This window comes from Lampetra planeri, chromosome 33 (assembly GCF_965212315.1).
Source record: "Lampetra planeri chromosome 33, kcLamPlan1.2.h2, whole genome shotgun sequence".
NCBI classification, from domain to species: Eukaryota; Metazoa; Chordata; class Hyperoartia; order Petromyzontiformes; family Petromyzontidae; genus Lampetra; species Lampetra planeri.
Genome location: NC_136139.1, coordinates 5,723,275 through 5,735,658, shown reverse-complemented (window position 1 = coordinate 5,735,658; position 12,384 = coordinate 5,723,275). Strand labels below are relative to the sequence as shown.

The following is a 12,384-nucleotide window of genomic DNA, read 5'->3' as shown; positions in this document are numbered from 1 at the left end:
TATTAATTCAGCCGTACCGCTCATTTAACAATATAAAAATCCATTCGGCAATTAATGTCATGTGAGATTAAATAATTAAATCATTTTCAATTCAATCATCACTGATCTTACATTTAATTTTGGGTTGTATGCCACGTGATGCAGTTTTTTCAAAAAACTATTATTGACCCTATACCACCCGACAAGATTCTGACTTTTGTAAAAACACTATCAATATACTTTTGAATCATTATTCATTCATCATTATTCATTCATAATTATTCATTCCTTGGCACGATCCATTGAGCCACCACGTGGTGGATGTGAGGGGGGGGTACACCAAGGTCAGTCCCCCCGCCCCTCCACCGTCAAGCCACACCCCTGTAGTACAATCCCTACACTCGACAAGCGCCAAGCACTGGCTTTGCTGCCGCTGATTGGTGCAGGCTAACACGTGCTTCTCGCGAACCAATAAGCGCGTCGATGCGGCGAGCCGTGCGCCAATGGGAGAGCCGCTTGGGGCGCCTGTGCAGAAGAACGTTAGGGAATTGGAGACCACGTGTCCGAGGGCTTGAATTGAATCGGGGATCTTCGGTCCACGGCTGCCGTCTCTCCGGAGTCACCGCTGCAGCAGTAAGCGAGGACGACGCGATGATGTCGAGTCTGCAGACAGTCGGCGTCGCCGCCGCTAGCGGTAGCAGCGGCGGCGGCGGGCGGACGTCGCTGGTGCTCGCTTTCCTCGCGGGCGCAGGAGCCGTTACCGGTGCAGTAGGCCTAGGCCTTGGTCTCTCCTGGATCCGCCGCCGAGATCAGGGCGTCTTGGGCGGCGGAGACCGCGATGACGCGACCGGGTTCTTCGCGATGTCTCCGGTCTCTGAAGCCGTCGCGGCTCTGCTGCAGCGGCAGGCCCAGATGGCCGAGCAGATCGTGGCCGTGATGCACGGTATGGAGGGCCTGAGGGAGGAGCTGAGCGCCCTGGTGCACGAGGCATTCCCCGCGGCCGTGGAGGAGGTGAGGAGAAGAACCGAGAGCCTTGCGCCTCCCGGGGGTGCCTGGGGAGGCGGACGCAGACGCAGGGGACTGCCTCGCAGACGCAACTCCGACTCGGACGGATCCGACTCAATCTACTTCGGCGCCAGCAACGGCGGCGCCGAGAGCGAGGGCGGGTGAGCGGACGCGGTGTGGTGGCGCGGTGGGTTTGGGTGGAGGATGCGTTGATGGTGGAGGTGGTTGTGGTTGATGGTGCTTGTGGCGTTGGTTGGGATTGTTGTGTTCTAGATTTGAAGCTTTCGTGACTGCAAGGATTCATACTCTTAGGTTTTTCGGTAAAGTCACGTAGGTACATTTTTTAAAAAAATAATAGAAGTAATAATATAAATAACATGCGATTTATTATTTAATTTCTATTATTACTTCTATTAATTTTATTTTGGTTGTGGTTGGTGGTGATAATGATGGACGTAGAGACGGTGATGACTGACAGCTTGGTGAAGGCTATGGTGGTGGTTGTAGTGATGGAGGTTGTGTGCGAGTTTGTATGCACTTCATGGTTGATTCGGTGATGGCTTTGTTGGCACTTGTGAATTTTGTTTGAATGTGTGTCATGTTTACGGTAAACGTTTGTTTTGGTGATAGATTTCGTGATATTGTGATGGTGGTGATCACACTCGTGGTCGTAAAATCATTTTTCTCTACACTCGGCAGAAATGTACGTGTTAATTCATATCGTGGCTAAGAATCCGTACACCGAGTTCTAAACCACAACGTTTAAAATCGGTAAACATTTCAACATTACTTCATGCTCATTGTCTGCCCACATGTACCATTTGCTGGACCATAAACTTATATTTGAATTTTAGATTTTTCAATTTGCAAAGTTTTTCAGTGCATGCAGTCAACGTTACGGAGACACATTTCAATACGTTTTATTTGTTGTTGTTGTATCCTTGGACTAGAACACAGGATAACCTTTGATTCAAGGTTTGAGGGGGGAAAGGTTGCGCACTGATAAGATAAGCTACATTTTTAAAACCGTTAACCCTTTCACTGCTATTGCATTCCAGAGAATGGCCTCATTTTTTGGCCTTTTAAAGTGGCCTAATTGTGTGTTATTGCCATGGCATTGCAACACAGTGATGCAATTGTGCTTTGCGTTCATGTGCAGAGTGATACTGCTCAAGGGCACATCGAATTTAATAAGAATCCTATTCATTACACAGACAATACAGGGTATTCTTGAACTGGAGCTTTGGTCGGATAACTGTAATTAGCAGGCATTGATAATGTATATATTTGATAAAAACTGGCCTCTTCATGTCGTGGTTCCCATAGAAACTCGGTAATCTTCGCCCATTATGATGGAACTGCATTATACTGTAGTTTGAATAAGCATGTGATCTTGCAAACACACAATGGAAAGCACCGGGCATTACTAAAATACGTGCCCCTTGCAACTAGGTTATTAATGTCATTGCATCCCAACACTCAATGGAAAAACTGCCCCTACCATAGGAATGTGGAATTTCCACGGCTGGCTGAGGGCCAGCAATGGATGTAAGCGATGCCCAATGCCTATTTAAGCAGAGACGACGCAAATAATATTTTTTTGTTATACGTACATAGAATCAATGCTGGACGAAATAACTCCCTATGCTGTGTCAATCATGGGGGTTGTCTGACCATACTTCACTTTGGTTGGTGGAGGATGCCCAGGACTGGTTAAGATATCACTAACCATTGATATTAATCGGGTTTCATAACACTGAGCTAACCACCGTTCCACCACTCCGTCACATGCATTGGCATGTTAAAATGTCCACTACTACGGGATCGGGACCACCAGTGGAGGTGATCGTTTGACTTTGAATGCACTGCACGGCCGCTCCACAATGATATTTGTAAGTTAATGGCATCGCTGCCGAATTCCCCATGGGTCTTCCACTTGCTCCTGCAGCACCTGCTCAGAATATTTTAAACAGGTCGCCCTTGCCAGTGGAACAGTTGGACAGAAATAACTGAACGCACCAAATTACATAACGCGTCCTTCTCGTTTCCTGGTTACAGCTACGCCACGGCAAGAGGCGACTCGGACGATGATGAAGACAACGAGAATTCTGTCCCAGCGCGATGCGTGACTCAGGCCTCCGAGGTGGGCGGCGAAGCGGTGAAGCAGGAGGTGGAAGAGGGAGTGAACGACGCTGAGGTTGAAGCTGTCGTTGTGCCACTGGACAGCACCGCAGATGAGGAGTTGATGCGGCTGCTCGTGGAGGCCGACCGGTTGCACTCGGGCGACGCCAGCAGCCGAGAGGAAGGGTTCCGCGTCCTGGATCAGCAGAGGGGCACGGTGTGTCCCGTCTGTGTGTGTGCACCTACCAGGGAGCCTGGTGCAGTCATTGTGGTGATATCACCGTTACTTATTGCGAATCGGGCCAGTTGTTTCTACAACGATGAGAGATATCAACAAACAGAACATGTGGCTAAAACACAGCAATGTAGCACAGTGGGAAGCACAGGTGGTGCATCCGCAAGTCTATCTCTTATTTAACCCAAACACATGAACTGTGAAGTCCGCACCTCCGATTAGCACGGTTGGCAATGTATGGTGCGAAAGAAGTTCAACATACGTATAAATACAAGTCTACTTTCACATTATTGAAGCTTGAAACTCGTGTTTAAATGCCCAGGTGACACATTGTAGAGAAGAGGTGTTTGCCTTTTTCAGTCGTGCATGTACACGTAGAACTCTTGTCAATCTGCTGCTGGATGAGGATCTCCCTGCACCCTGCAGTTCTTGGGAGCTATTTGACCTTGACTAACGATGCTGGTCCATATGGGTTTGCGAGGTGGTAAGCCATAGATGTGAGCGTTTTAAAGTATTGTATAACAATGGATGTATCAGCACAATCCTCTGTTGCCACACCCACCACATGGAAGCGATGTTGAATTATCGGTTCCTCTACCGTCTCTGCAGTACAGCAACAGCGCAGAATTCCTATGGCGCCTCGTACGTGGGTACAGCGACTTGTTCGAGATGACCACGGACACGGAACAGAAGAAAATCTACGCCAATGCCGGTAAGCCTTCAACACTTGCCATAACACATTGCCTTGACACTACCATTTGGTCCCTGCACATCAGGCATTGTTATTATGAGACTTTAGAGATGTCATTGTGATGGCACTCCCCGCACGTTTTAATACATCGTTCACAGTAACATCACTACAGATTGATGAAGTAGCCATCTAACCCTGATTTTAAATCCTTTTTTTTTGCTTATCATTAATGACGCTTCAAACTCGTGCCAGACAGCCTTGACACGTGCACATTCCCACTGCAAATCCACTTCTGGATGAAGGCCTCTCCACGCTCTCTGGTTCCTGGGGGGGGATACCTGATCATGCCTCGCCACGCTGGTCAGCGCTGGTCGGTCAAGTTGGCGGCAAGCTACTGTTTTAGATGCTTGCGAGGACAACATGCATGTTGGAAAGCATCACACAGTCCATGCAGCATTGTGATTATTGTAAAAAAAAATCGCACTAACTCCTGTCTGTTTCCTTGAAATGAACCAGGGAAGGAAGTGGCAGTAGAAAGTATCAAGGTCAACGAACAGAGTGCAAACTGCCATCAGTGGTGAGTGGCATTCGTTTTCCTATATATCGTTTCATATGTGATTGACACTGGCTTGGAAAGCATTTGCAGGTCGTCCAATACAATGGAACGTGACAAATCCAAAGCAACTTTGTGACCTAATGACAAGTGTGTGTGCGCGGCAGGTTTCAATACCTGCTTTTTATATAGATGACCTATACAACCGTAGTGGGGGTCATTGAGACCAGGAGTTTATTTTTGGAGACCAGGATTTACTTTCTATATCATTGCTTTTGGAGCACTCAAACAATGTTTTACGCTAATGCTATATTGTCTATTATCACACCTTGTTTTGTGTGGAGCATTGCAATTTCAGCATGTGATATTACGATGAAAGGCGCAGTATATAAAAGAAAGGTACTATTATTAAATCAGAGCTGAGATTTCCACTTTTTAAGTCATGGATTATCGGTTCCATTACGCGACGAATTGATAACACGAAAACAATTGGTGAAAAACAAGTCTCAACCCCTCGCCCCATTTGTGCCGCTGGACGGGAGGTGAGCGCATGGGCTTGGTGACATCTGCTTCATCGGCGGTGTCACATTGGGCGGCGTGCCTGTTTCGGCATTCCCTGCCTTTAGGAGACAGGATGTCAGGGTGGCCGCCATTTTGATATAAGTACAGAAAAAACAACAATTAAATGAAATTCAACAGATTATTAATCCATCTTCAAGTGTATTTAAAAAAAAAACACTTTAAATGTTTTAATAAGTAGTGGTTGTGTTATCACGTGACTTTTATTTTAATATTACTACTTTTTATCTTTAAAAAACGCTGTCAAATGCAATTTTGAGTTAATGTTTTGCCCGGTATTCTCGTGTCAGGTATGCAGTCATGTGCGGATTTTTAGCCGACTATGAAACGACACAGAACAGGATCAAGAATGGATTTCTTTTCAAGGTAAATCCTGACTTTGGTAGCCTTTTTTATTTCTAATCTGCTTACTTTAGGCCCATTGTACTCACTTTAATAACAAGCACCTGTTTCTCTAAAGGTGAGTGGAATCGACTTATCGTTCATTGATGCAGCATTATTGTATGATATTTGAGCGCAATGTTGTTATCGTGTTTTCTTTTATTACGTTAAATTTTATATCATAGGAAGTGACACAATCAGCTTGAGTGCAGATACTTGGTGGAATGTGACATTGCAGGATCGTGAGGGATGGCTATGGCTTGGGGAGGAATATTCTTAGGTTTTTTTCGGTAAAGTCACGTAGGTAAAAAAATTAAATTAATAAAAGTTAAAAAAAAAATCACGACGTTTCGGAGGCAACACAAGCTTCCGTCTTCAGGTGGAACCGTCACAGCACGACTGCCTCATCAAGTATTCTGCATCTTACTTGATGCAGCAGTCGTGCTGTGACGGTTCCACTTGAAGACGGAAGCTTGTGGTGATTTTTATTTTACTTTTGTTAATTTAAATACATTTTTTATTTTTTACCTACCTGACTTTACCGAAAAAACCTAAGAATATGAATCCTTGCAGTCGCGTAAGCTTCAAATCTAGAATTAGCTTGGGGAGGCCTTCCTCCCGCAGTGGCTAATAATAATAATGAAGCTGCCATGGGGGTTGTTCAACTTCAGTGTTGAAGGCACGGCTTTTCCCGAATATTTATAATGAAGCTGGTTAAGTGTAAATTAGAGGTTTTAGTCCTCTTTGTTGGCATGTACAAAGAGACACCATGGGGTTGCCCTGAACAACGGTTGATTGTCTAAAGGACTAAACGTGTACATCAATACAAGTTAAATAGTAATTGTGGTGTTGTACTTTTTCAATGTTTGACCAGGCCATCGCCATACGAATGGAATTTACTCCCCCGCTGCCTCGGGGCTGCCGATAAGAGAGTTGAGCGCCGCCCTGTGGCTCGTTTGAGCGGGGAGACACTGGCCGAGTTGGTGAATACGAGAGCCATGCCTTGTGTTGTGTGGTAATGTGATTGTGTTTTGTTGCCGTCTTACAGGAGCACATCGACCGCGCTATCGAGCTCGATCCCAGCGATCCGCTCAACTACTACCTCCTGGGACGCTGGTGCTACGGGGTAAAGACTTACGCCACTCCGCGCCTCGCACTGCGCCGCAAGGGTAGCCCTCACTGATTGATCCATGAGTCCAGATCATCTGAGTTTGATTCCTGGTCACAGCAAACGTCAGTGGCGAGTGATATTTGAACCAGTCGTGGGGCCCCCACTCCTGCACTGAGCAGAGTGGTGAAGTACGTTCAAACAACTCCCATGAGCGACACTCCTCTGGGGTGAGGGGCTTTCATTCAGCAGTGGATTGCCAATAGACTGCAAATTATCCTGGCCAGTCGCCATGAATTTCTCGTTGTGTAGCCAGCCAATTTAATTTTACAGGTGTTAGGTTGATGGTATTGTAAAGGTCAGTGCTAGGTTAAGCATTAGCTACGTGTCAATTAGGCTTAACGCTAGAATAAACTTTATGAGCAGCACTTCGTTTTATTTAGCATTGGATACGCTACCGATGTGCACAAATGACTGTGCATCTCCCTACCTCCTTTTCTTCCTTCTGAACCTTCGATCCCTCCTCTCTCCTCCATCATCCCACCTATCCAGGTGTCTCAGCTCACGTGGATCGAACGAAAGGTGGCAGCCACTCTGTTTGCGGTCACCCCGATGGCGACCATCCAGGATGCCCTCGACAACTTTCTAAAGGTGACTGCTGCAGTGGTTGCTGGTGGTGGTAGTTGCGATGGAGAGCGATAGTGTGAAGTGGTTAGCGCACTGGGCTGCCAAGCCCGAGTGCGATTGCCGCTCACAGCCAACATCAGTGATGGATATCTGAACTGGTCCCGGGTCTACCCTAGGTGGGCTCAGCCTTAAATTAATACCTGGTGTGATGTGGAAAGCCTCACCAATGGAGGGACAAAGGCGGCCGGGCGTGGTGCTGGCCACAACCACCCCTTCTTACGCCAAGCCGGCCCCCATAGGTGCTCGCTAACAACACTTGCCCCAACAGTCTGCTCAAATGCGGCATTGGGAATCTTTGTCTTTCGTGGTATTGTGAGATGAGAGCCTTGTGATTTTCACACTTTCCAACTAAGGTTGAAAGTGTTTACATAGTAGCGCTATCATTGCAGCATATGTCTTGTTTGAAACAGCGGGAGGCACGTTTACGCTCCTAAAGATTAACCATTGTGAACCAAGCTTTAGTATAAAGTTGTTTTTGCTTTTAGGGACTTCCCATACAGAACTGGACAAATTCATAAAACGGCCGCCTTTAAACTGAGATACATTAAAACCAGTGCTAAAAGTATTCGCCTTTGGCGGCCGAGGTGTGTGCGTGCGCCCTCCCCAGCAGAGCCGCTATCCGATGCCTGTGATTTCATCAAGGCCTACATGCGTACTTCTCCCTGTGCACCTGGCACCCTATGTGGGCTCAGCCTTAAATTAATAAACACGTTGGAAAGTAACTGAATCCATGTCTATGCATAATTTTCTGGTTTTCGATTGTATCATCCTATATATTTACTGCGTTGCCTTCATTTCTGGGTAGCTACTTGGCAAAGGTTTAATGGGCAGATGTTTCAAATTGATTAATTATAAATATTTTTTGATGATATGCAACGTTGGTTTCTTTGTTTTTCAGACAGAAGAATTGAAACCAAAGTTTTCCAAAGCCAATCAGGTGTTCATAGCTAAGGTAAGCACCTTGATGCTCCAGAGAACGACTCTTCACACTTGGTTATGTCATTGCTGGGTGAATAGGTCATTCAAATTGTGGTTCTACAAATTTTACTTATTGAAGTTACCTTTTCCACAACATGTTCCTGCAAACAATGACTATCGTGCTATATATTAATGTTCATTGGGTGTTGCTGAGCCAAGTGCTGGATATTCCACACTGCTGTGGTGACCGTGTGTGTTGCAGTGCTACGATCAACTGGGAGACAGCGGCAATACTTTGAAGTGGCTTAACTCTGCCTCTCTCATGGATAGCGTCACCGCTGAGGTCAGCCATCCGTCGTGTTCTGCGTCTCGCACCACTTCCAATCACCTGCCTGTTGTGAATGTTGTCTTGCCGCTTGTGAATGGGTTTAATCTATCTCAATTTGTTGAGCACATGCCCCTAAGGGCCCAGATTGCCAAGTAGCCAGAAACACACAGCGCTACTGAAGGCACAGTAGATGTTCTTTGGTTCTTTCGGTAAAGCCACGTAGATAGAAAAAGTAATAAAACTAAAATAATAATAATATCACAGTAGATGAGCGTGAATACATTTCTTAAATTTGGCAAGGTTTTAAGAACACGGGAAAATAAATTAATTATGCGAGGGAATTCAAAATTCCATTGGTACAAGTAAAGAAGCAGCAATAGCAGTGTCCTGACTTAGTGTGGTGGTGGTAAATGTGTCGTGGTGAATTTGTTTTAATAATTCGTTTTGAAATGAGAAATGTTCACGTTTAACTCGGTCTTTCTTGTCTGATTGTGCTTGCTCTGCGGCCCAAAACCCCCGTTGCCCATGAATTCGACAGGACGAAGAGGCAACTCGTGATTTGGAGGAGATGATGAAAAACTTTCGTGTTTGAATGTCAGAAAATATGGACTGGAGCCACAATGCTGGAACCACAGCAGGACAGACAGTGTACGGCGGATCTATTTCAAAGCGAATCTTCAAGTCTGTCCACTTTAGCACAATTATGTATGCATATTCTTAGCTGCAATAGTTGCCCGTATACGAATTTTATATATTTTAAGAACGTAGATCTTTGTAAGGATTTTAATCACACCTATGTTTTAAAGGTGGTTTTTGAGCCGATGTGTGTTGTTTTCATGCGATTGTGTTTTAAGGTGCCGAGATAAAACCTTTAGAGCAGTAACTATTGGCGTTTGTTCATGGTGGTATCAGTCTGATAAATGTCCAGACAAAAAAAAAACACTTCAACCTCTTATGTGACACATTGGATTTTACTCAGCCTTCATATTTCACCAGGAATTGGTGTGAAAGGTGTGGGCGATGCACTGTACTGTGAAGGCGGATTGCCCGTGCAATAACTTGTGTAGTCTTTTAACGAAGTTTGTATTTATATACAATAGTCGGCGTGGACACTGTTGTTTGCAATGGGCCAAACGTAACAAAGAGTGCGTAATGGTGGCGAGTGAACATATTTAACCATTCCACAGTTTATTCCTAATTTGCGCAGAGTGCTGGTGAATATTCACATTCCAGATTTAAAGGAAAAGGTATGGCGGGTGGGGGTAGGGTTTGTGCAGACATTCTCAAGTAAAACATTGAGAATCCCCAAGCTTTTGCTTAAACTGGTCAAATAGCAGTGTAATTGGCCAAAGGGTAACGCATGCATTTGTCACGCTTTCCAACGAGGGTTGAATGTGTTTCTCCTTGCTCAGTCCATTCGTAATGGTAGGTCCTGGACACTGCCAAACATGGTCTCGTATGAAAGAAACTTTAGTATAAAGTTGTGCTACTGTGTTGTACCTACCCTGTTGAAAACTAGTCAAAATGATCAAAGGGTTGAAAAACTCGGGATGCCTAAAACCAGAGCAAAAATATACTATTACAAATATGCTAATTAATTGCTGTTGTAAATATACAAACGGCTACCTGTCAGTTTTCCCTTGTACTAGTTACATACTTACGAAGGCAAACCAACGTTGGAAAGTGTCGCAGTCCAAGCGAATGCATGATTTGTATTCTATTACATTTCACAATCCATCACCAACACTACCAGTCTCAAAAGCGCCGTAGCCCACTCTTATCGGATAGATTATTTCATACATGGGTTGCTATATTACTTAACATATCCTAATATTTGTTTGGTTTGCTACACCTGTATTTTCAGTGTGGATTTTTGTTGTGACATTTCAGTTTAAGGTGACGTGGAATTGGCATGACAATTGGCAATTTGTATCAGGCTACTTTTGGTGCAGGGTTGACCATGTTAACGTTGAGTATTTTACGGCTTTTTCGGTAAATTATTGCTGCCTCGGTAATTTGTGAGACCCCTTCACAAAATACTTTAGCTTTTATTTTAATCTGTCGCATCGTAAAATATTTGATTTCAGTTTATGCTAGGAGAGTGCTTGTGAGTTTATGTCTCTTGTGTGTGCTGCCGTTCGTTACACACGTGCAGGTTTAGTTGTGTGTTTTGTTTCTGGTTTGATGCAATGAGCCCTACAAAAGCCGCATGCCTGTGTGATGGAACATTGCGCAAAGGATTTTATGCTTGAATAAGTGATACAAATAGTACGTATGCAGACCTGCCTTGTTATACATGATACCCATTTTTGATTACAGTTAAGTATTTGCATTATGTTTCACTGACCTGTAATGCGCCAGATCTAAAAAGCTAAGCTGGGTTGAGATTGGATCGTGTTTGGATTGGTGAGGGCAATGGTCTCCACCTTCACTGATAACCGTGGTCAGTTCTTGTTAATTCACCGACTCAATCCACACGCCGTGCCGGAGGTCCTTATCCAACAGTGGATTGACAAGGGCTGTACATGTACATATTTTATAAATATAATGCCTTATGAGATGACACTGGTTACGTGCAAAGCATAAAATACCTTAATTCTGAATCGTGAGTGAATATGGCAGCTAAACGGTGGACTAAACTGGTGGACTAAACTGATTTATTATTTTGTTGGCTGCAGTCATTCGTCACCCGATTCCTATTTTAAAGCAATCGCAGTCCTTGTGAAGAGCTGACACTAAAAAAGCCACCCAGAATTCTTACATTGCTAAATAAAGCCATTGCATAATGTTTTCGTCTGTATCTTATCATTATTGTGAGAAGAAACTTGTCTGTATTCTGGCGTGTCGTGCTTTTTGGGAAAATGCATTTGACAGTATCTTGTGAACGGCCTTGTTTTGAATCTAGATTTGAAGTTTTCGTGACTAGGGATCCATACTCTTTGTTTCTTTCAGGAAAGTCACGTAGGTAGAAAATAAATCACTACGTTTCGGGCACAACACAAGACAACCACAGCAAGAAACAATTGTTCAAGTGGGCAAAAGGCCTTGTGTTGAGCGATTTATTTCCCTTTTGTTTGATTTGCCATCCTAAAAAAAATACGTATGCATAGCCTAAAACACTGCATGGAACGTCGAATGATTGGCTTTCTTGTGCACCTCCTTAATAAGCTCGTGTCTATGGTGCAGCCCGATATAAGCCATCGTCGATGCACTGCTAAAGGAAGTCCTCCCATAGCCGTTATAGGCGCTGCGGTGGTGAGATGTTAGCTACCTTTCCTGTTATACTGGTAGGAACCTCCTGGTTACACCAGCCCACAGGGGATTATTGTGTCCGTCCGTCGGGCTGGGTGGGGAGAATGAGAGAGGTGGGGAGAGGCTGGGAGGGGCTGGGTGGGGCTGGGAGGGGTGGGGCTGGGTGGGGAGGGGCTGGGTCACCCCGTGGTGCCCTTCTAAAACTCAACGTTTAACCTACTCACGCCGGCTTGTGCCCGCCCTCACAGTTGGGCATATTTGCGGAATACACCACGCCGCCGTTGACCCTGGCCATTGACCGAGCAGCCCAACGTTCCTACCAGCGTTGGGTTGCCACTAACAACTCCACTCTCAGTGTTACATCACCGGCGTCTTGGCGCGCATCTACCAACAACTCCACTCTCAGTGTTAAGTCGACGGCGTCTTGGCCTGCATCTACCAACAACTCCGCCCACAGTGTTAAGTCGACGGTGTCTTGGCCTGCATCTACCAACAACTCCGCTCTCAGTGTTAAGTCTAAAGCGTCTTGGTCTGCATCTACCAACAA

The 12,384-nt window shown here is 45.2% G+C and overlaps 1 protein-coding gene across 1 annotated transcript; it reads left to right on the top strand.

Annotated features, from left to right (window-relative positions):
- The first annotated feature begins 74 nt into the window (after window positions 1-74).
- On the top strand, window positions 75-11,373 carry LOC144729666 (regulator of microtubule dynamics protein 2-like). The gene is made up of 10 exons (XM_078610085.1): window positions 75-1,145; window positions 3,043-3,322; window positions 3,950-4,052; window positions 4,548-4,608; window positions 5,454-5,529; window positions 6,593-6,670; window positions 7,205-7,303; window positions 8,238-8,291; window positions 8,520-8,600; window positions 9,124-11,373. The coding sequence occupies exons 1-10, from the start codon at window positions 463-465 to the stop codon at window positions 9,175-9,177; spliced, it is 1,569 nt and encodes a 522-aa protein (XP_078466211.1). The 5' UTR covers window positions 75-462; the 3' UTR covers window positions 9,178-11,373.
- Window positions 11,374-12,384: the final 1,011 nt, after the last annotated feature.